The sequence below is a fragment of the Oncorhynchus clarkii genome, chromosome 18, assembly GCF_045791955.1.
Source record: "Oncorhynchus clarkii lewisi isolate Uvic-CL-2024 chromosome 18, UVic_Ocla_1.0, whole genome shotgun sequence".
Taxonomy (NCBI): Eukaryota; Metazoa; Chordata; class Actinopteri; order Salmoniformes; family Salmonidae; genus Oncorhynchus; species Oncorhynchus clarkii.
This window is the reverse complement of record NC_092164.1, coordinates 40,850,624-40,875,210: the sequence shown is the minus strand read 5'-3', so window position 1 is coordinate 40,875,210 and position 24,587 is coordinate 40,850,624. Positions and strand designations below refer to the sequence as shown.

The following is a 24,587-nucleotide window of genomic DNA, read 5'->3' as shown; positions in this document are numbered from 1 at the left end:
CCCTTCCCTCCCCAGAGGTTATGGGTCTAACATCCTGGACAACCTGCTGTCTCGGATGGAGCAGTACGCCAATAACCTGGAAGAACTGGTGGAGGAAAGGACACAGGCTTACCATGAAGAGAAACGCAAGGCCGAGGCACTGCTCTACCAGATACTTCCACAGTGAGTGTATTAAGAGGACCGCAGTGGAAATAAGTTGTTTCGCTTTTTTTGTTATCCTAAATGATTTTTAAGACAGTGTACTAGGTTGTGTCATTTTTTTAAATAATTAGGTCCAAAAATGACACACACAAACACACCCTCACACAGAAAGGCTCATCAAAGGCTGTACTCTGCAGAGGACTAGTACATACAAACATCATTTGGTGATTTGACTGAATCACACACACACCCAACTCACTCTGCTTAACACTGTCTGTGTGTGATATAGCTCTGTAGCGGAGCAGCTGAAGAGAGGGGAGACGGTGCAGGCTGAGGCCTTTGACTCGGTCACCATCTACTTCAGTGACATCGTGGGCTTCACCGCCATCTCAGCAGAGAGCACGCCCATGCAGGTCAGTCCAGAATGAACGTAGTCAACAGACGCTTGACAATACAGTCTAGTCCTGATATGCAATGGCTTTAGGCTGTCATGAATGAGAAGTGGAGTATGCCGTTTTTCTGAGCAAATTAAAATAATATATTTGAGTTGGGATCGATGAACTGCACTTAATTTAAGCATACTTGTGTTCAATGTGTACTTTTCAGACGTTAACTGTATTACAATTGCCTCATATCTGAAGGCAAATGAATTGACTGTTAATCTACTAAAAGGACACATATTTTATGCAGTGGCTGATAATCCTCACGTTTCCCTGTAGGTGGTGACCCTATTGAATGACCTCTACACGTGTTTCGATGCCATCATCGACAACTTCGATGTTTATAAGGTGAAGTCAGAGTCTGAACCTTGTTATTCACACAGGGTGTGCACACATTTAATGCAACTGATCCAGCTACTCAAGTGCTTGAAGACTAGTTGAATCAGGTGTGTTGGAGCTAGAAGGACACAAAGACATGGACATGCTGTGAGCCTCCTGTACCACGGTTACTCGCCACTGAGTCAAGGACATATTTATTAAGAAGCCTGGTGACAGTGTGACCGTCTCTCACTCTGTGGCGCCCTCAGGTGGAGACGATAGGCGATGCATACATGGTGGTGTCTGGGCTGCCCGTGAGGAACGGCAATCTGCACGGACGAGAGATCGCCCGCATGTCGCTAGCCCTGCTGGAGGCCGTACACTCCTTCAGGATCCGCCACCGACCTGCCCAGCAGCTCTTTCTGCGCAGTGGCATCCACAGTGGTGAGCGGCGGGAAGGGGGGGGGGGGGTTGTATGGTTCAAATTGTATTTGTTTTCTGACAAATGCACTTCCTTGAGCTTGTCTGACACTGTGGAATCATTAGGGTCTGTGGAATATTGGAATAGGTTGTGTGTGTGTGTGTTCTCTCCAGGCCCAGTGTGTGCTGGTGTTGTAGGACTGAAGATGCCTCGGTTCTGTCTGTTTGGAGACACAGTCAACACAGCCTCTCGCATGGAGTCCAATGGGGAGGGTGAGAGTGACCCATCTCTTTTATCTACAATCTCATGACCTATCAGGGTACACATACACTAGTCCTTCTCTGGCTTCAATGACCACATTTCTGTCATGTTCTCATCCCTCAGCCCTGAAGATCCACGTGTCGGAGGCCACGCGCACGGTGCTGGACGACTTCAACTGTTTCCAGCTGGAGCTGAGAGGAGACGTGGAGATGAAGGGCAAAGGGAGGATGAAGACCTACTGGCTACTGGGAGAGAGCACCAGCAACATGGCTTACTAGAGAGAGAGAGAGAGAGAGAGAGAGAGAGAGAGAAAGGGGAGAGCGAGAGAAAGAGAGAGACGGGGAGAGCGAGAGAAAGAGAGAGAGAAGGGGGAGAGCGAGAGAAAGAGAGAGACGGGGAGAGCGAGAGAAAGAGAGAGAGAGAGACACACACGGGAGAGAGAGAGATGCATACTGTTTAGACCGTATTAGAGAGACGTGGTAGAAAAGAGATGTAAGGGAAGGGAGGGCTGAGGTAAAAGGAAAAGACATGCATACAGATGCACATGGGAATGGAGTGAAATGGAAATAAGCAACATCAAAAAACTGTACCACTGACAACTCCCTCCTTAATGATAGTCTCATCGACAGAGTCTCACTGCTCTTCATGGGGATACCTTGGTTCCTATAGGTGGACAAGCCCTGTCTAGATTGACTTACCATGGTGGATCATCCATGGACAGCTGTAGACTTGTAGACTTTCCAACCAAAGGAACGATATCACTGCTACACCGCCATGTGCCGATTGGCGAGGCACCACCTCTGATTGACACAGGCGATGGGCATTCGCGAACGACGCCACTCTGTGTTCCAGAGTTGTAACTCGATATTTGTGAACAAACATTTTGGACATTCTTGTTTGGACCTGTTGTTTGTGGTGACGAGAGTTGTCCAATGTGTTATTTTGTGGTTATTTGACTTTGTGACTGACTTGGTGTTCTCTAACATTTGTGTAGAGTCCTTAGTGTTATGTGAAGCATTCCCTGGTGTTTTTCTATTTATTTCACAAGTGGTTTGTGTTCTATATTACTATATCAGTTTGTTCTATATCAGTCGAACATGAATCAACTGAAGTCCAGAGGGGTACACTACGAATGTAGCTAGATGTATTCAGTCTTTTCTGACATTAGCTAGCTTCAGTCAGCTTCACGTTCCAGCTCAGGCTTCACGCATGTTATGAAGGCAGATCAGGCAGATGTTGATCGTTCACCCGCCGCTTACTTGAGCCTGCTCGAGCCGGGCTTGTAACTGCACGTACATGTCACACATTGCTAGTCGAAAGCCAAACTGAGACGATACTGAAACATTAGTCCATGGGCGAGTCAGTGACACATTTTCATTTTTGCCAAAATGAAAGGAAAAACTAACCTGCAAATTCAGCATTGAGCATATCGTTTATTTGGTGTGCTTAGCAATGCACGATGACTCCCCACTCATATCGATAAAATCATGTATGAATTCCTACGACAGTTTTACTGCCCGTGAAGTTTCAAATGCATCCCGTCTTTACTAAATGTGTTGTGTGTAATGTATTTGAATGTTACTATTTATAACACACAGGATTGACTCAACCACTTCATTCGGGATAAATTGAGTAAAACACTGAGTTGGCCATCCCGGGAGCAGATTAGTTCTGAAGGATTCGTTGCCACAGAAATGTACCTGGCTAAAAGGTGAGCCACATTTGTGTCACCGTTTGAACTCAGAGTTGACCAAAGTTTCCTCGCTAACTCCTCAAACCAGATTCGTAGAATAGGGCCCAGTAATCCATAATAATACGAGTCAACAAAAGTGTGTCCCACAACCTAGTAGGCTATGTGCTTTAGGGGGAAGTCGTGGAGGCAATCACCACCATGCAAGTATAGGCGATCTAATTGACATTGGTGAAATGTCTCAAATTGACACTTATGGCTGTTAAGGACATTAGGCTTGTAAATACATCCGTGTGCATTCAACAGGACTGTTCAAAAAGAGAATTTACAGCCAAAACGAATATTTTTGGTCATAAAAAAAACAATTTGCATTAATCTTCTCAAGATAAACTGCGATGACAATGAAGAATTGAGAATTAGAGTTGGCCACGAATGTCAACTTTTGGGTGAATTACGTATTACTATCTAGTCACAGGTAATGCTGTCTGCATGGTTATAACCAGCTAGTCCTCTCACACGAAGTTCTTATATTACAGACTCATTTTGAAGTTCAGATTTTCTAATTGTCCTTTTTCCTTCTTTCTTTTTTACAAGATGATGTTATACTCAAGGGTACAAAAGAATGAGCGAGTCTAGCTCTTCACTTCTGTTACTGATAAGAAAGGTCAGATTTATTTCAGATTGGGAGTCCTTCTAAATGGCATACATAGCATAGTGAAAAATTATATATTGGATATATGCCCATAAACTCTCAAAGTTGACTCTCTGAGGATACTGGTTTGGCTTGTGATTTGCAAACATGTTACAACAAACGACTCTTTTGCCTTTTGTTCGTTGGTGTTTTTGGGTGGCTCTGCTTGTTGTCTATCTGAAAGGAACAGCTGCACCACCTCGCAACTTGGCTCAGAAGTGGAGCATCACTGATAGGCAGCAGGCACCCATATACCAACCAGAGCTATGGACCATGTGAATGTGCTCTCACTTGAATGGCCCTAAACCTTAAACTTATCATCAGTGAGAATATCCCCTTTCCAACTTAAGTCTAAATGATTTGATAATTTCATTTTCCATGAGTGAATGTATCACCTAAGTCAAAGCCAATACTGTGAAATAATCAGGATTGGTAATGTGGAGTTGTAAATGATAACAGCTCTGTGTGATGTCAGGGAGACACGTCATTCATCAGTAGTAACTCACCCAATGTCAGGCTTGATCTGACAGGTAACCCAGCGGGCAAAACTGGTTTCAGTATAATCTATTTTATGGCGTCGTAGTCAGGTTGTATACTGGTGGTGTGAAAGTTTATGCAGAAGTTAATTATTTTTAGCAAACAGAAAATCAAGTCTTTGTCTAGTTGTAATCTGACCAGATAACAACCAAAATATGACGTCTTTCCCATTATGTCTTCTTGTCGTGAAAAATATGTCTTTACCTGGTTGTAACAAGCAATTGGTTGAGACCAGAAACTGGTTGAGACCAGTTGTTACAAGCAACTGGTTGAGACCAGTTGCTTGTAATGTGGTTGTATGATGTCTTGTCAACCAGAAAACCTTTTTACAACCAGAAAATGACATCATTAAGATGATTCCAAGGCAGGTCCATCTGCATACGGTATGTGTCCACTATGAATGTGGTCACATGGCTTCTTTAAATGTGTTTCTGATGCAGTAAAATGTATTGTATTGTGTTGTTTTGGTTGCCGTGTCTGTATTTTCAAAGAGTGGGTTGGTCTTTGAATTACTGTATGTTACAATGTACTGTTGTGTTTTAAAATATGACATTGGCGTTGTTTTGGGGGGAGAAAGAAATGTTCAGTTACATTGCCTGTCTTGTTTCGGGTCAGTTGAATGTCTTTATAAAATCAGTTGATAACCCACATTTTCTTCTGAGTCAATAGCAATGTGTTATTGTGCTTGATGTCATTTTGGCCGAAACGTGATGTACTTTCCATGTTTAGTTATTTATTAGACCTTACAATCTAAGTGGGATTGTCCATGCATACAATTGCATTTTGTATCACAGTATGGCACAACAACCCACATACTCGTAGTCTAATCTACAGGTTACATATTTCTAACTATATATAAACTTGAAATAATAGGGATATAAGTACAAAGTCAAACAGTAAGTACAAACAACACAGTAAAAAAAACAGCTTCAAAGACTTAACACTTTGACTACTTTTATTTGTACTGTGTAGCACTTTGAAAAAAGTTATTTGTCACAGAGTGCTTAAAAAAGATGCTGAAGAGGCAGATTCTTCACACAGAGTTAAGGAAGAAATCTGCAGTGGTGGAAAAAGTACCCAATTGGACTCAAGTAAAAGTGAGTCACCCAATAAAATACTACTTGAGTAGAAGTATTTGGTTTTAAATATACTTAAGTATTAAAGTAAAAGTATACATCATTTAAAATTGCTTGTGTTAAGCAAACTTGACAACACTATTTTATTTTTTACGGAGAGCCAGCACTCAGACATAATTTACAAACAAAGTATTTGTGTTTCGTGAGTCTGTCAGATCAGAGGCAGTAGAATGTGTGAATTGGACCATTTTCCTGTGCTGCTTAGCATTCAAAATGTAACAAGTACTTTTGGGTGTCTAGGAAAACGGATGGAGTAAAAAGTGAATTATTTTCTTTAGGAATAAGTAAGTTGTCAAAAATATAAATAGTAAAGTACAGATACCCCAAAAAACGACTTAAGTAGTACTTTAAAGTATTTTTACTATAGTACTTTACACCACTGGAAAGGAAGAGGAACCAAATGAGGGGTCTATCTTTCTCTGGCAAGTCAGCTGAAAGTTCAGATTTTATATGATCCTGAAGGTTAGTAATTTGTTAATGTCGAGAGATCAGTATTAAACTTCCTGAATCATTGCATGTTAGAATCACCTCTGGCAGTGATTAGAGCTGTGAGTCTTTATGGGTACGTGTCTAAGAGCTTTGCCCACCTGGATTGTACAATAGTTGCCCATTATTCTTTTCAAAATTCTGCCAGCTCTGTGGAGTTGGTTGTTGATCATTGCAAGACAGCCATTTTCAAGTCTTGCCAAATCAAAACTGTAACTAAGCCAATCATGAACATTCAATGTCGTCTTGGTAAGCAACTCCAGTGTTTATTTGGCTTGTGTTTTAGGTAATTGTCCTGCTGAAAGGTGAATTTGTCTCCCAGTGTCTGGTGTACTGCAGACTGAACCAACTTTCCCTTCAGGATTTTGTCCATGCTTAGCTCCATTCAATTTATTTGTATCCTGAAAAAAACTCCTTAGTCCTTGCTGATGACAAGCATACACATAACATGATGCAGCCACCACCATGCTTGAAAATATGAAGAGTGGTACTCAGTGATGTGTTGTGTTGGATTTCCCCCAAACATTACGCTTTTTATTCAGGACAAAAAGTACATTTCGTTACTACATTTTTTTTGCAGTAATACTTTAGTGCCTTATTGCAAACAGGTTGCATGTTTTGGAATATTGTTATTCTGTACAGGCTTACTTCTTTTCACTCTGTCATTTATGTTAGTATTGTGGAGTTACTACAATGTTGTTGATCCATCCTCAGGTATCTCCTATTACAGCCATTAAACTCTATAACTGATTTTAAAATCACCATTGGTCTCGTGGTGAAATCAATGAGCGGTTCCCTTCCTCTGAGTTAGGAAGTGCACCTGTATCTTTGTACACCATCCAACGTGTAATTAATAACTGCACCATGCTCAAAGGGATATTTCATTTCGATTTTGTTTTACCTATCTACCAATAGGTGCCCTTCTTTGTGAACCATTGGAAAACCACCATTTTTCATTTTCTTTGTGATTGTATCTGTGCTTGAAATTCACTCCTCGACTGAGGGACCTTACAGATAATTAATTATATGTGTGGGGTACAGAGATGGGGTACTCATTTTAAAAATCATGTTAAACACTATTATTGCACAGTCATGCAACTTATTATGTGACTTGTTTAGCACATTTTTACTTCTGAGCTTATTTATGCTTGTCATAACAAAAGGGTTGAATACTTATTGACTCAAGACATTTTGTCTTTTTATTTTTAATGAACTTGTCAACATTTCTAAAAAGAAATAGAATTCCACTTTGACATTATTGTGTATTGTGTCTAGAAGTGTGGTGCAAAATCTTGATTGAATCCATTTTAAACTCAGACTCTAACACGGCAAAATGTGGAAAAAGTCAACGGGTGTGAATACTTTCTGAAGGCACTGTAAATCTTCCAGTTTCATGAGATTGAACACATGAGCAAAGCAACACTACTTCATTTCTTTACAATGAATATTTTTTGGAGAAAGCAAGAAGTACTAAGCAATTACAGGCATTTCTAATCCCTGCTCAAAAACCATCATCTTCAAAAACCACTGTCTTAAAAAACATTGCTAATATTTTTACAAATGTAGTGCTGTCTATCCCAGGTCTGAGCGTTTCAATGTGTTTTACAGTCCATACCTGTCAAAAAAAATGTTTTCAACACAACCTATCAAGATGGTACCCCCAGGTTTTGGAGAGGCCATCTTGTCCATGTCTTTGGACCATATCAGAAGGGGAGATTCCAAAGGCTTAACATGGCTTAATAATCTAAAATCACAATGTAAAACTCCAGCAGATCCAGTGGAGAGTCTGGTCTTGGAAAAGTCCTTTGTGCATAGATCCCTTTTCTAGTTTTATTTATATGTTTTCCTCGTAGCTCTGATTCTATTTTGTTTCATTTGGAGAAGTAAGTGCTGGAATCTGGTCAAAGGGGGTGGCCTACGACAACATCTAATATATAAGGTTCATCCGACCTTCCGATCTCTTTTAAAAATAAAAATAAACAATGTGGAGACGTGAAACTCCAAAATGTTATTTTGAAAATGGAAGTGATAGAGAGAGAGGTTCCATACCATTGTCAGAGGAAATTTCCTTTTGAGTCGAGGGCCGACAGATTTTGAAGTCGCAGACAGGGCTTGCTTTATCGTGAGACCATGACCGACTCATGTCCACTACACATTCTCCATGACTACAGTTCTCTGATGGAGGGGGAAGCAGTCATCACTACTGACTACTTATGATTGTAAATGAAACAAGTGTGGATTATACAGTTTAGCTACATTACTGACCGGAGTTGACGTCAATTAAATTTCAATCAGAAAAAATACATTTTCGATGAAGTTTCTCCTCAGTATATTGAGAAATCGTTAAAAATAAATGCAACTTTTTTTATTGACTTTTCATGTCTCCTGTGTTATTATTTTTCATTCCCAAATAATTTGTTAAATGGATTGTGTTGCTCAATTATTTGGTTTACAATGAAACCGGGTAAAGGGTGGAGATTGCAAATGTGTTTCCTCTGTTACACCACGTCTTTCTTTGTTCAGGAAATATTCTGCCTTAACTAGGAAAATATGTATACCCACTTTGGATAGCTATGTTACTTTGATTCCATTCTCCAATAATAATAATATTTTCCCCAGCAGCATGGTGTAACAGGCCTCTTAAAATATCTGTCTGTTATCTTCTATAGTTATGCGATATTGTTGAACAGATTAAGTTGAACACATTTATCAGTTGAACAGAAGAGTCTTGAAAGGAATCCTTTGGGAGCAAACATACGTTGGGTCACTAGCCATTAATTGCTCTAAAAAAGATCTGGCCCAACCAAGCTCCTCATTTTGAAACTAAAGAAAACCATAGCAGGAATATGAAGTGGGTCTTCACACTCATCTGATTGTCTTTCTCTGCTTTCTGCTGTATTGCTGGGTTCTTGTCAATCCAGTAATTTATCTAACCTTTATTTTAACAGGGAAGACATATTGAGAGCTAGGTCTCTTTTACAAAAGCACCCTGTATATACAACATAAATGTTATACCCATATTTATATTTATACATACACACAGTATATATGTGTATATACAGTACCAGTCAAAGGTTTGGACACACCTACTCATTCCATTTATATTTGTATTATTTTCTACATTGTAGAATAATGGCAAAGACATCAAAACTATGAAATAACTAATATGGAATCATGCAGTAACCAAAAAAGTGTTAAACAAATCAAAATATATTTTATATTTACTTCAAATAGCCACCCTTTGCCTTGATGACAGCTTTGCAAACTCTTGGCATTCTCTCAACCAGCTTCATGAGGTAGTCACCTGGAATGCATTTCAATAAACAGGTGTGACTTGTTAAAAGTTCATTTGTGGAATTTCTTCCCTTAATGCGTTTGAGCCAATCAGTTGTGTTGTAACAAGGTAGGGGTGGTATACAGAAGATAGCCCTATTTTGGTAAAAGACCAAGTCCATATTATGGCAAGAACAGCTCAAATAAGCAAAGAGAAGCGACAGTTCATCATTACTTTAAGACATGAAGGTCAGTCAATATGGAACATTTCAAGAACTTTGAAAGTTTCTTCAAGTGCAGTCGCAAAAACTATCAAGAGCTATGATGAAACTGGCTCCCATGAGAACCGCCACAGGAAAGAGTTCCTCTGCTGCAGAGAATAAGTTCATTAGAATTACCAGCCTCAGAAATGTCATCCCAAATAAATGCTTCATAGAGTTCAAGTAACAGACACATCTCAACATAAACTGTTCAGAGGAAACTGTGTGAATCAGGCTTTCATGGTTGAATTGCTGCAAAGAAACCACTACTAAAGGACACCAATAATAAGAAGAGACTTGCTTGGGCCAAGAGACATGAGCAATGGACATTAGACTGGTGGAAATTTGTCCTTTGGTCTAGAGTCCAAATTTTAGATGTTTGGTTCCAACCGCAGTGTCTTTGTGAGACACAGTGTTCGTGAATGGATGATCTCCACTGTAAAACATGGAGGAGGAGGTGTTAAGGTGTGGGGGTGCTTTGCTGGTGACACTGTCAGTGATTTATTTAGAATTCAAGGCACACAACCGGTATGGCTACCATAGCATTTTGCAGCGATACGCCATCCCATCTGGTTTGGGCTTAGTGGGACTATCATTTGTTTTTCAACAGGACAATGACCCAACACACCTCCAGGCTGTGTAAGAGCTATTTTACCAAGAAGGAGAGTGGAGGAGTGCTGCATCAGATGACCTGGCCTCGACAATCTCCCGACCTCAACCAAATTGAGATGGTTTGGGATGAGTCGGACTGCAGAGTGAAGGAAAAGCAGCCAACACGTGCTCAGCATGTGGGAACTCCTTCAAGACTGTTGGAAAAGCATTACAGGTGAAGCTGGTTGAGAGAATGCCAAGAGTGTGCAAGCTGTCATCAAGGCAAAGGGTGTCTATTTGAAGAATCTCAAATATAAAATATATTTGGATTTGTTTAACACTTTTTTGGTTACTACATGATTCCATATGTGTTATTTCATAGTTTTGATGTCTTCACTATTATTCTACAATGTAGAAAATAGTAAAAAATAGAGAAAAACCCTTGAATGAGTAGGTGTTCTAAAACTTTTGACCGGTAGTGTACAGACACAGATTGACAGAAAACAACATCGTTATTGTCTCTGAGGAACTGCTGCAGTCATGCACCCTGCTGACTGAGCTGAACATGTCATTTAACATTATTAGTGAACTGTCTTGAGTTATCTTCCTAATCAATGAAGCAGCTGAGAATGACAATAGGCTTTCATCTGTGCCAAACGTCACAAGCAATCGCCACACTGCAAATTCTGGATTTCAGCAGCAATAACATCAATAATCTAGGCTGTTCAGATTTAGCCAATCTCACCAGACTCACAGAACTCAATCTTAATAACAACAAACCTTGAGGGCAGTTTTTTTCCAGGATTTGGGGGCCTTTATAGAGAGCCTGACCTTTGGTGATACTTTCAAGGAGGGTTTGCAGAAACTTTAAGATGTTGGATTTGGCAGGAAATAATATTAAATCAATCAGAAAAGAAGACTTTAAAGCATACAATCACGTAGGGAGTTGATTTCACCTGACAATCAAATTGTCAATTTGGAACCTGTGGACTTTGAGAGACTGGCCAGCCTTACATACTGTATCTTCATCTGTCATCAAACAAACTTAATGAAGATCATATAACAGGCGCTGTGTTCACAGGACTAAGAAGCTTACTAACCCTTGATATGAATGCTATATGAATGCTATATTCTATGACACAAAATAAACCAATCTCTCCAACATTCTCTAACCTGCTATCCCTGGAAAACCTCAATGTTGACAATCAGGGTCCCAATGCGAAAATACCTCATTATATAGCCTCTAACTTTCTTGAAAGAGGTATTTTTCTTATCTCCCTGCACCCAGACACATTCATTCACACACCCCACTTGGTGCACATAATCTATAATGACCTCACAGCCCACCCTCCAGAGCTGTTTCACCCAACCCCAATGCTAAAACAGCTCTACCTGTCCAATTCCTGACTTCTGTCTTCAGATTTCCTCATATGAGCCAAACTCACTCAAGTAAGAGGCTTTTACAAGTAGCTCAGAACGAGGTTACAGAGATCCGTGAGACAGTGATATGTTCTCTTCCTGCCTTACATTTCCTTAATTTAGAGATAACTCTTTCACCTATGACTGTAACAAACACAAGTCGTTTATGCTCATGATTTTGTTTTCAAATTCCCAGAGGATAAGAAAGGCACTAAACTGTTGGACCTTGACATCCACTCCTGTTTGGAAGACATATCAGGCTTCTTCTATTTCATCACCAACACCTCATTTGCCCTCTTTACCCTGCTGGGGTCCTATATTTACCATATCCACAGCTGGTTTGGTTTCCCTGTAGATAAACAACTAAACTAAGCTAAACTAACATAACTCGTGAACTAAAACTAAACTAACTAAACTAATGGAATTCAACTAATTTAATAGAACTCAACTAGATTAAACTAATCTTCAATCACTTCTTGGTCGCTTTCTGTGTTCCTGTGTCCTTAGTTTGTGTTTAGATTAAACTGAATTAATTACTGTGCATTGGTTTTTTTTTAAACTTTGAAAAACGGGATAACTGTTATGGCTAAATGGTCCGTGTATGTAAAACATGAAAGTATATTTGCAAAAAAATGTGTTTAATACATTTGGTCTGGCTTGCTTGGATGAATGTTGTTGTTCGTTGACATGGGTTGTTGCGCCCTCAGTGGTACAAATATATAACTAGTAGTTGCCACAACATTCTTCTTGTCACTAAGCACATTTTCCTTGGAGTAGGCTAATGTAGGCAGCTATAGCGAATTTCAAGCATGTTTCCAACGTTTTGCTTAATGAACTGTAAAATGTATTATTTAGAAGGTAATTGGTCTGAATGCTATTGCTTTAACTTAGCATGATAATGAAGAACAATTATCCAGATTTATTTTCAATACACACATTTCAACAACAAAAAAGGCGATGCGCCTCTTTTATTATATACTTACAAAATGACACAAACGTCTTCATTTCAATGCTCAAGTTACGTTGCCACTCATTGGCCGGTTTTCTCTGCGTTCATTGGTAAACCATTATGTCAATAAAAATAAGTAGATCAATCATTGGCTTAAAAGAGCCTTATGGGCCCTCCCTTCTGCTAGCTCTGTGAACGAATACTTCCGCTAGGCCACCATGCCCTCCGGAAGTTAGTTTGTTTTATTCGGACACTGTCGAAAGCACCGGAGTGAGACTGAAAGGTGGACTAACCAAGTCAAAAAAACACGGTGTCCGACGAAGACCGTGTAAAAATAGTCTAAACAACTGTCTATTGTTAGAGCCGATCCATTGCTACGAGAAAGCCATTTAGAATTTTCCCCGAACCCTAGTGTCTAACCCCTCAAGTCCTCTGGGGCCAGACGAAGCGAGGCGGGAGGTGATGGAGCCTTCACCGGCAAAGGGGAAACCACAGGGTCGCCTATTGGTGTCCACGACCCTGGACGCAAAAGATGAGCTGGAGGAGGTAGGGCTACTATAAAACATTCTCAAGAAGCTTTGCTACATCATACGAACAGCTGTTCAACCATACAGCACGTTATAAAACATTCACTACAAAGACACGGAACCATTTTTTACAACATAGCCTGTATGTTGCTAGCTAGCTATCATTCAGCAAGTTTGGTTACTAATTCGAAATTGCATTTTATAGCCTGGCATGTGTATGTTTGCAGTACGTATTTTCGCTCTGTTGACGTGAGTTTAAATGATGGGGAATCCAGCAGAATTTAGGGTATCATTTAGCATGCTATTTTGGTAAACATAGATGGTAAACATATGATGAGTTTGTGCACATGCGCAAAACTCATCATACACATAAAGTACCTTTTCTGACAACCCTTGTAGTGATCCTTCCCTTAAAAAAAGGGAGCCAAGAGCCTAACCCCCACACGGTTAAGGTATTTTCATACAGTAGCTAGCTCAATTGACAGTGATCATCGATCTGTTGTTGTTTGTGCTTTTCTGTGTGATTTGTGTGTATGATTTCTCTGACTTGTTGTTCCCATGTGTTTTAGTGTGCTGTGTTGTTATTTGTGTGGCAACTTGTGTGTGTTTCTGTCTGTGTGTGTGTATGCCCACATTGTGAATTGTGAACAATTAGGCCTATCTATGCTTCTGGGTGTCTTTCTGTCTTTGTGGTTAACATTCCTTTTTTTTGTTGTGTTCATTAGCGGTTGGAGAGGTGTGTGGCGATCGTCACTTCATTGACAAATGGCCTGTCGGAGCGTGAAGCCAACGATGCTATCACAGCTAATGTGAGTCCCTCACCCTCTCACTAATAGTCCACCACCATGGGATGGGACTCTGCATACTAGAATATGCAGATGAGATGTAGCTACTTACATATTTTAGTTGAGCCTTAGGCTCTACATTAGATTAGTTGTATAGCACATGATTGAATTGAATCTAATAGAATGTGACTATGGTCAGAGTCATCAGTTGCTTAGCAATTGAGCTGTTCTCCTACACATTTCTGCAATGCCCTTTGTAAATGTTAGAACTCAAAGGATGTGACGCATATGCTACATAAGCATATTGAGATGTGTAAGATTATACAGTATGCTACTTGTAGGCTAGGTGAGAACTTCTCCTACAAGCCCAAACTTTGATGGCGAAATGGGCCAGGGACTAAAATGTAGTGACAACTCCAATAAAATAATGATTTGCATGGCACTCTCATGTTTTTCAATAAAGTTATTAGGAAACAGCTCTAAATGTATTGTGATTTGTGACATGTACTATTAAACCCAACACAACCTACTATCATTACAATTGCAAAGCACTACGCAGTTAGCTTAATTTCTCAATTAAAATTACATTTCATCTAAATAATTTCAGGAATGCCAATCTTACCTGTTTCTAACTACAAAAACAATTTCAAGACAATCTGAGATGGTGGTTGTCATGGCCTGCTGAAATGACAAGGAATGTAAGATTGAATAGGTTCAAGTTACATGAAGCCCTAATACGGCTGAAGCCTCCTTCGTCAACACCATGATAATGGAGGCTACAGCCCCATCAAATGACATTTTATTTGTCACATGCTTCATAAACAACAGGTGTAGACTAACAGTGAAATGCTTACTTTACGGGCCCTTCCCCACAATGCAGAGAGCGAGAGAAATAATAATAAATTACACATACCTTGGTCATGGATAGGTTACATGGTATGATATATTGTCCTCATCTCCTCCCTTCTCTAGGTGTGTAAAGGTCCACAGCAGCACGAGGAGGTGTGTCTGGGACTCTTCGCTCTGCTGCTCACAGAACCCTCACAGGCACAGAGGGTAAGGCCTCATTACTACCATATACATGATCATTATCATACTTCATATCATTATCAAACACGTTACCATTTCATATGATCATTATGGTTGCCAAGTCAGACGGAGCTCATTTCGGGTAGATTCAACATTTTTACATCTTAGTCTAATTTCGTTATTGCCTTTTCAAAATACTCTGGAATAGTTTTCCTGTTCGCCGGAAGTCGAAAGCCAATTCTGGGAGACTCCAGGTCAAACCAGGAGTGTCGGAAAGCTCTCATGATCATGTCTCCATTGATTGCATTCACTATACACACACCAATATTTATACACACCTCACATGGTTTGAATTCGCTTACATAGTGACTCTTGTGAGTGCACTAAAAATAGTGTGCTGTTATCAACACCCTAATACCTTGAATACTTTAGGCTACAGGATATGTGAATGGAATTATAGACTCCAAATACTCTACCACCCAGTGTTGTAAAGTACTTAAGTAAAAAATACTTTAAAGTACTACTTAAGTTGTTTTTTGGCATATCTGTACTTTACATTACTATTTATATTTTTGGCAACTTTTACTTTTACTCTATACATTTTCCCTGACACCCAAAAGTACTCGTTACAATTCACAAACTTATCAAGAGAACGTGCCTGGTCACCCCTACTGCCTCTGATCTGGCGTACTCACTAAACACACATGCTTTGTTTGTAAATTATGTCTGAGTGCCACTGGCTATCTGTAAATAAAAAATAAACAAATACAATTGTGCCTCCTAAACCACTGTGTGTGATTACCAGTATCACACACACTTTATCTCACTTCCTCTAATAACACTATTATATATGTGTGTGTGTGTGTGTGTGTGTGTGTGTGTGTATATATGTATGTGTGTGTATATATATATATACACACACTTTCAGACTGTAGATTATCATTACACCTTATGATGAGACATGAACATTTCCACCGTAAGGTTCTGTAGAATGGGGCTGTTGGGTAAATCTATATAAATTATTTATAGAATGGTGAAGTTCTGATCCAGAGTCTGCTGTAATGGTTAGCCCGCCAGACTCCGGACCACATATCACCCTGACAACATGGCTACTAATCCCATCTCCTTCCTGTCTGTCTTCCTCTATCCGTCTCCCCTATACATTCTGACTTTCACTGTCCATATATACTTTTTATTATTATTGTTTATAGAAGTTCACCATTCTTAAAATATATATATATTTTTTAAAGAATGGTGAACTTCTATAATATTCCTGTGGCGCCTCTAAATCCTTGTCACCTGAACATGTTTGACTGGGTGCCCAATTTAATCCACATTACAGTATTTATACATAGCCCCTATTGATGCACAAAGCTGTTCGTTATCACACTGTGTCGTATGTACACTGTACAGTATGTCCATATGCTGCAAAGCAAATGAGCCTTTCGTCATATAACACATTTGTATTCTCCACTCTACCCTCCGCAGTGCTACAGAGACCTGACCCTGGTGAATAGGGACGGCATGAACGTGATCCTGATCAAGATCAACCAGATCCTCATGGAGAAGTTCCTCAAGCTGCAAGACGTGTGCCGCACACAGGTCAACAGTTTGTCTCCGTGTAGAAAAGGCAGAAACGGTTTCTGTGCTCTCAATTTTAATTAGCTTTATTGACACAAAATACACATGTACATTTTTATGTTTTCTAATGAGTAAGTGATTGGCTAATGACCCCCCCTCCCCTCTCTCTCTCTCTCTCCTTTCAGTTGGTGTGGTTGGTGAGGGAGCTGGTGAAGAGCGCCGTAATCGGAGCGGACGGCATCCTCATGACCCTTATGAAGCAGATTGCAGGTTGGTCCATTCACCATGTGCACTGTTGGTTTCACTGCTTTGAGATGCAGAGCAATTATTTCTGCCAATGCACAAAGTAGTGTCTTGTCTTGTTTCACCGTTGCTCAAAATGGCTTCCTCGCCTTTTTGTTTATTTTTTTTAATCTGTGTGTTGGTTTGCTTGATTGAGCAGCTATGTGGCTTTTCTTCTGTGTCCAGGAGGAGACATCACCAATAAGAACCTGTGGCTGGCGGAGAATGTGCTGGACATAGTGGTGGAGCAAAGGTGTGTTGGCAAGTGGAGTTCAACAGGAAACACTCTTTCACTACAGTATTGTCATGTAATAAAAGTCCAACTGGATCATAGGGCAAAAACATATCTCACACAAATATTTTTTTTTAAATAATCTCATGCTTTGAAGTAGGCTCATAACATATGAGAAGGGTTTACCAAGAAAAACTTCCAAAAGGACTACATTTGAGGCAGAAATTCAACAGAAATCAGTCTCTGCTTTTTGTTGTTGAGTGCTCCAACTCTTTTCTGCCTCAAGTTAGTCCTTTTGGAAGTTTTCCTTGGTCAGCCCTTTTCGTGATTGTTGCTATTGAGCACCCCTCTGTTCCTTTTTTTGCTCAACACACTCACACTTTGTGGAAGTTTGGACTCATCTGGTTTACCATACAACAAACCCATTAGAACTACAATCATCTCCATCTCTTTTTTTGTCTTTTTTGTTTTCTCAGAGAGTGGGTGCTGAAGAGTGGCATGCTGATAGCCATGTCAGTGTACACCTACCTGCGCCTCATCGTGGACCACGGCACCCCGGCACTGTTGGTCCTCAGACAGAAGGAGGTGGACTTCTGTATCGGCCTGCTTCGAGAGAAGGTGAGGGAGGGAGTGATGTAATGTGATCAGGGAGGTAAGGAGAAGAGCAATATAGTGAGTAAGGGATTGTGGGAGGAGTACATTTCAAGGTTGGAAGGAGGGAGAGGAAAGCGGGTGGAGTATAGTTAAGCTAAATCCCCGAGGGGGGGCAGAATTGGAGTGAAGATTCATATGGATTCTTGATGGAAGGAGGACTGATAAGAAAGAGCATTCATGTCATATTCTATATGCCCAAGAACACAGACTGTTATTATACTGTAGCTAGGTTTGACATGGAGGAATTTCCACACAGCAATGAAGTAATTGAATGAGTAATGACATTTTCCTCTCTCTCCTCTACCCTCGTCCCTGTCTAGTTTATGGAGTGTTTTATCATTGGGAGAGACCTGGTGCGTCTGCTGCAGATTGTGGCCCGGATCCCGGAGATGGAGCTGCTGTGGAAAGACCTGCTCCACAACCCCCAGGCCCTGAGCCCTCAGTTCACTGGTAAGGGTAAGAGAGTGTCGCTCAGCATGGGGGGGGGGGGTGTCTGAGAGACTCGTGGCTCAGCTCTAAACCTCTCTCTTTCTCGCTCCTTCTCCGTCTGGTTCTATAGGCTTGCTGCAGCTCCTGACCGCTCGCACATCCCGGAAGTTCCTGGCTTGTCGCCTCACACCAGACATGGAGACCAAACTGCTCTTCATGACCTCCAGGGTAAACACACACACACACACTACAACACTTCTCAGAACAGTACAAACACATGTATAGTACATGCATATGCACATTCCTTTATGCCTATCCTGTCCCTCTCTCCCTGTAGGTGCGTTTTGGCCAGCAGAAGCGATACCAGGACTGGTTCCAGAGACAATACCTGTCCACGGCAGAGAGCCAGTCGCTGCGCTGCGACCTGATTCGCTACATCTGCGGCGTGGTGCACCCATCCAATGAGGTGTTGAGCTCCGACATCCTGCCCCGCTGGGCTATCATTGGCTGGCTGCTCACCACCTGCACGGTAAGGGGCGGGGCAAAGATGGCTAGCGCTTTATTTTGCACTTATGCCAATGATGATTTCCTGTCTGTTAATTAAGTAGACAATACAGCTTTTTTAATTTGAATTTACCTAGTATTTACAGCTATGTAACTGCACGTTACCCATAAATAACATTGTTATATAGTAATCACATTGTAATAAATACATTTTTATTACTTATGTCTTCAGTCTAACGTGGCGGCCTCCAACGCCAAGCTGGCCCTGTTCTACGACTGGCTCTTCTTCAGCCCAGAGAAGGACAGCATCATGAACATAGGTAAGACGGGGGAGGGCGGAAAACACCACCTGTATCTCTTCATGTAAGGGGCCAGTGTGCTCAACCAAATGTATAGAAGTAGGACAACATGTTTTTGGGTGCTGGGTTAGTGGTATATTAGAATAACGGAAACAGAGTTTACAAGATGGACGCCTTTCTGCTATCACCTTCTCTCTGCCACAGTATGCACTGTTTTCTCTTCCCTTTCTGTTTTCATGGTTTACCCATCCATTCTCTCTTCCCCCTCCCTCTCTCAGAGCCGGCCATCTTGGTGATGCACCACTCCATGAAGCCTCATCCAGCCATCACTGCCACTCTCCTGGACTTCATGTGTCGGGTGAGTGGATGCACACATTACACAATGGAGCTCATTCATATCACTTAGCTATGGTGAATTTTAGCTATTCAAAGTGTGTTAGCAAAGCATTAGAGAGTGAAGAGATGTTTTTACATTTCCTGCAGTGTTCACCCGTTTGGTCTGACTTGGGAAACGAGTGGTAAATTTACAGCAGTGGGGAAGTTTAATGGCAACTTTATTTAGTGATCGTCATGCCATGCTTTAGAGACGTTAGTTGTGTGGTACTTTGGCCTTCTCTCAGATGTTTGACCCATCTCTTCTTTTGACCCCTTCTTGACTTCAGTTGATCCTACTCTGTTTTGCTCTCTTTTCTTCACCCGCCCCTCCTCTCTCTCCCTCGCAGATCATCCCTCACTTTTTCCCCCCTCTGGAAGGCCAGGTGCGTCAGGGAGTCTTCAACTCTCTCACCTTCATCATGGAGAAAAGAGTGCTGGCGTGAGTCTCTCTCTCACGCATACATGCACACACCACCGCCATCATAGGATATATTTGACCATAGACCTTGTCACAGTTATGCATAAACAAATGTAATATTATATTTCAATTGAACCTATATTTTTGATCCAATGATTTTGGTATTGTCAGTGATTTAGTTATTTTATTCCATTTTGTGTCCGTGGATCTTCATCCGCCTTATTGTAACCACATATATGTCTGTCTTTTCCTCCCTCAGTCACCTAGCCCCACTCTTTGACAACCCCAAACTGGACCGGGAGCTGCGCTCTATGCTGAGGGAACGCTTCCCAGAGTTCTGCAGTTCCCCCTCACCCCCCACAGAGGGAAGGGATGAAGGTACAAATGAAAGTAATGAAACTTTTATTTATTAACATGAATGAATGAATAAATCAACACTGTTGGTGGTCCTTAAAGAGGCATTTCTTTCCACCGCTCATTACAGTTACAGACATGCAAAATAAACATCCCTCATCTGCAACCATCCTCCCCCGGGCATGTACAATAACACTAATGAATATTGTCAGGTTGGGAATCATAAAGAAGCAACCTTTGAATCATGCTTTATGATATTGGTAGAGTTGAAATGGCCTCTTTCTAGCAACAGCTGGGAAACTAGACCTTGTCTTTTGAATAGACTCTAGTCCCTAGAGCTCAGGCTGTTGTGCCAACTGAAAGTGGCTTTGGGTAAAAGTGTCTGCTGAATTAGAGCATGTTCCATCTTGAACAGGAACTGTAAAGTAGAGCATTTTCAATAGAGCATTTTCAATTCAATATGACTTTATTGAATTGTATTGGGGTGCAACTGACAGTTTAAAACGTGAATTGCCCCCATTAAATATCGCACAATTAAATAATTGATCCTAGTGTTAATGTTTAACTACTTTGAATAAGGTTAACCAGGAAAATTGTGTGTGTGGTGTGTGTTTTTGGAGGGATATATCTAGCTAAGCCGTTATTCGTGTTACCTTTATCTGAGAAACTTCTGTTTCCTTGCCTCTACTCTACAATGCCGTCTAATCACCCTTCGCTCATCAGTGAAAATGGAGGAGTCTGTTTCCTTGGAGATGGACAATCATGTGTTGCTGGACAAGGAGGGTGGTTGCTATGACAACACGGAGGCTGCCTTCAGCGACGATGAGGAGGAGATTAACAACAAGGGTGAGGGTAAGGAAGGACTCATTTTATTACTGCACTCAACCCATATAATAGATACTGTGTTATAACCACCAGACCAGGTACAATCTATTCCACTGCATTTTACACCAAATGACCTCTAACGTGATCTAGCCTGGTCCCAGATCTGTTTGTGCTGTCATGCCAACTCCTATGGATGACAATGACCATAGGAGTTGGCTAGACAGGCCTGGTCCCAGATCTGTTTGGGCTATCACTAGCATAATCTGAACTCTGATTATCACCACATTAGATTAGTTTTGCTTTCACCCCCCCTTTCAACATAGATCAGCAGCTTAATACATTAACACTGCTTTTAGCTTCGATGAAACCAAATCAGAAACTTGCATGTGAAAGCAATTTAGAAACCCACAAACCAATTCAAAAGACTGGAAACATATTAGGGCCTCAATCTCACTCTGCTTCTTACTCATCCGCTTCAAGTCATTGGCTGACCTCTCATTTTGGTTATTACAGGAAATAAAAAGCGGGAGTTCCGATTCCACCCAATCAAAGAGGCCATTATTGAGGAGCCCGCTGACATCACTCCCTACGTGGACCAATTGGACGACATGATGAAGGAGAAGGTGTTGCAGTTACAGAAAGGAAGGTCAGTTGAGTGGATGTGACTTGACAATGCCCTCGCATCATAACCTTATTTGTCTAACAAACAAGCACACTCCATTTAATTCAATTCAATTAGCGTGATTGGCGTAAGACATTACCAAAGCAAACATATAGGAATATATATATTTTTTAATTCATTGCCGCTTTTAACAACTCAATCTTTCACATTCACTGACATTCTCAGTCAGATCCTCAGTCAGACGTGCCCGATCCCAAATCAAGACCTCGGAGAGCTACTTGGTGCGAAGTCTTTTGTTCCACCCCGGCACTAATGCACTTGTTTCCAGCTATTCATGGTCCTCTTCAGTTTCGACCTTGATTATTTCAATCGGGTGGGTTACCGTGGGGCTAGAACAAAGGCTTGCACGCCCAGGAGCTGTTCACGACCAGTGTTGGGAGATCCCTGCTCTTCCCGTTCACACTGTTAGCTTACTTATAGAATGAGCAGGCGTTGACAATAATGCCGTTCGCTTCACGCCTCTGCCTAGCTCACTAGTAGGTTGGGTTGTTTCTGCCATTTTCCGTCCGTTGATTTGGAGAGCCGCTTTCATACTTCATCTCTCAGCCTCCCCCCAATCACTCCCATTGCTGTCGTTGCTGATTGCAACAACATTGGTGATTGCAGCCCTGGAAGTCTTTTATTCGAAATGGGTTAATAATTATTTCCTTTCCCATCTGTCCCCCCAACAGTGACACTGAGACACATTGTGAAGTCATGCAGGAGATCGTGGATCTGATCTTGGAGGTGAGTAAATTAAAAGAATAAGGTCGTCTGAATAACATGGGCTTAAATCCAGATATTTATTGGGGGTCATCATACACTGAGGGTACAAAACATGAAGGACACCTCTTAAATATTGAGTTGCACCCCTGCCCTTTTGCCTTCAGAACAGCCTCAATTCGTCGGGGCATGGACTCCGCAAGGTGTTGAAAGCGTTCCACAGGGATGTTGGCCCATGTTGACTCCAATGCTTCCAACAGTTGTCAAGTTGGCTGGATGTCCTTTGGGTGTTGGACCATTCTTGATACACACAGGAAACTGTTGAGTGTGAAAAACGCAGAAGCGTTGCACCTACTACCATACCCTGTTCAAAGGCACTTAAATATTTTGTCTTGCCCATTCACCCTCTGAAGGGCACACATACACAATCAATTGTCTCGTCTCAAGGCTTAAAAATCTTTATTTAACCTGTCTCCTCCCCTTAATCTACATGGATTGAAGTGGATTTAACAAGTTACATGAATATGGGATCATAGCTTTCACCTGGTCAGTCTGTCATGGAAAGAGCAGGAGTTCTTAATGTTTTGTACACTCAGTGTATCTTGTGGGGGGAAATGAGAATTCTGTGTTTTATTGATGTTCCCGCTCTCTCTCTCTCGCTCGCCCTCTCTTGCTCGCCCTCTCTCTCGCTCGCTCGCCCTCTCTCTCGCTCGCTCGCCCTCTCTCTCGCTCTCTCTCAGGAGGACTTTGACTCAGAGCAGATGTCAACTCTGGCCTCCTGTCTGGCCGAGCTCTTCAAGGGCCACTTCAGAGGAGACGTGCTTCCCGACGAGATCACAGAAGAGTAAGTGTGTGTGCGGCCTCTGCCGTACATTTGTGTATACATGAGAGGATTTAAAAAAATGTATTTTTAAATATTAACTGTTTGTTCCCAGGTCGCTGGAGGAGTCTGTGTGTAAGCCTGTGTGCCTGGTGTTCAGGAACCTGTGTCAGATGCAGGAGGACAACAGTGGCTTCTCAGTGCTGCTGGAGATGCTGGCGGAGCTCTACCAGAAACAGCCCAAGATCGGCTACCACCTGCTTTACTACCTCAAGGCCAGGTGAGGGCACTGGGCCCAACACACTGCTTAGCATTAGCTTTAAAAATGAATGAGGACCCCTTGGCTTCAGGGAGGCTGAGGGAGTCGTGCGTTAGAGATGTTGTTGTCTGCCTGAAGTTACTGATTATCTAGCTCCTTTCCTATAACCGTGCACTTTTTTAGTTTCTCTAATGCTGCTGGTAATGCTCCTTCTACTGCGATAAAGCTGCCATTGGAGACACATTTTTGCCATCTAACGGCTCCGTAGGTTTAACATAATTTGATCTAGTGTTGTTGCACCATTGTTTGGTCGTAGCTGAAACCTAGTTCTAACATTGTTGTAACATCGTCTCCCACCACAGTAAAGCGGCGATGGGGAAGATGAGTCTGTATGAGTCTTTTGCCCAGGCCACGGCGCTAGGAGACCTGCACACCTGTCTGATGATGGATATGAAGGCCTGCCAGGAGGACGACATCAGGCTCCTCTGCTATCTCACACCATCCATCTACACTGAGGTACACGCAAACACCATCTTCAAAGATGGACTTTTCCCAAATGTTGTTGTGTTACACTCACTGGTCTACTCACAATACTTCATAATGTCAAAGTGGAATTATGTTTTAGAAAATGTTTACAAATGAAAAGCTGAAATGGCTTGAATCAGTAAGTATTCAACCCTTTTGTTATGGTAAGCCTAAATAAGTTCAGGAGTAAAAATGTCACACAGACTCACTCTGTGTGCAGTAATTGTGTTTATCATGATTTTTAAATGATTACCTCATCTCTGTACCCCACACACAATTATCTGTAAGGTCCCTCATTTGAGCAGGGAATTTCAAACACAGATTCAACCACAAAGACCAGGGATGTTTTCCAATGGTTCGCAAAGAAGGGCACCTATTTGTAGATGGGTAAAACAAAGCAGACATTGAATATCTCTTTGGATGGTGTATCGATACACCCAGTCACTACAAAGATACAGGCGTCCTTCCTAACTCAGTTGCCGGAGAGGATTTCACCATGAGGCCAATGGTGATGGGAGATAACTGAGGATTGTTCAACAACATTGTAGCTACTCCACAATACTAACATAAATAAGAGTGAAAATAATAATTTTTTAAAAATGTAGCAAAGATATTAACTTTTTGTCCTGAATACAAAACGGTATGTTTGAGGCAAATCCAGCACGACACATCACTGAGTACCACTCTTCATA

The 24,587-nt window shown here is 41.4% G+C and overlaps 2 protein-coding genes across 7 annotated transcripts in view; both read left to right on the top strand.

The window, feature by feature from the left end:
* Positions 1-6,882, top strand: part of LOC139373500 (atrial natriuretic peptide receptor 1-like) — a 119,505-nt gene extending 112,623 nt beyond the window's left edge. The window contains exons 17-22 of the mRNA XM_071114086.1: positions 16-162; positions 431-554; positions 861-929; positions 1,169-1,343; positions 1,494-1,592; positions 1,705-6,882. Of these exons, the coding sequence (XP_070970187.1) occupies positions 16-162; positions 431-554; positions 861-929; positions 1,169-1,343; positions 1,494-1,592; positions 1,705-1,859 (769 nt within the window). The 3' untranslated portion in view covers positions 1,860-6,882. The remainder of the gene's footprint in view (positions 1-15; positions 163-430; positions 555-860; positions 930-1,168; positions 1,344-1,493; positions 1,593-1,704) is intronic.
* Positions 6,883-12,796: 5,914 nt separating this feature from the next.
* Positions 12,797-24,587, top strand: part of LOC139373501 (integrator complex subunit 3) — a 29,683-nt gene continuing 17,892 nt past the window's right edge. Inside the window, exons 1-20 of one of the 6 annotated variants that reach the window (XM_071114088.1) lie at positions 12,797-13,159; positions 13,866-13,949; positions 14,898-14,981; positions 16,443-16,556; positions 16,721-16,805; positions 17,004-17,070; positions 17,526-17,667; positions 18,024-18,153; positions 18,263-18,360; positions 18,470-18,661; positions 18,869-18,956; positions 19,214-19,293; positions 19,658-19,749; positions 19,988-20,118; positions 20,806-20,934; positions 21,421-21,553; positions 22,261-22,315; positions 23,032-23,135; positions 23,227-23,391; positions 23,733-23,886. In XM_071114088.1, coding sequence (XP_070970189.1) covers positions 13,076-13,159; positions 13,866-13,949; positions 14,898-14,981; positions 16,443-16,556; positions 16,721-16,805; positions 17,004-17,070; positions 17,526-17,667; positions 18,024-18,153; positions 18,263-18,360; positions 18,470-18,661; positions 18,869-18,956; positions 19,214-19,293; positions 19,658-19,749; positions 19,988-20,118; positions 20,806-20,934; positions 21,421-21,553; positions 22,261-22,315; positions 23,032-23,135; positions 23,227-23,391; positions 23,733-23,886 — 2,211 coding nt within the window. In that variant the 5' untranslated portion in view covers positions 12,797-13,075. Of the gene's footprint in view, positions 13,160-13,865; positions 13,950-14,897; positions 14,982-16,442; positions 16,557-16,720; positions 16,806-17,003; positions 17,071-17,525; positions 17,668-18,023; positions 18,160-18,262; positions 18,361-18,469; positions 18,662-18,868; positions 18,957-19,213; positions 19,294-19,657; positions 19,750-19,987; positions 20,119-20,805; positions 20,935-21,420; positions 21,554-22,260; positions 22,316-23,031; positions 23,136-23,226; positions 23,392-23,732; positions 23,887-24,587 lie in introns of all 6 variants that reach the window. The other 5 variants (XM_071114090.1, XM_071114089.1, XM_071114091.1 and 2 more) reach the window with 5 other exon arrangements.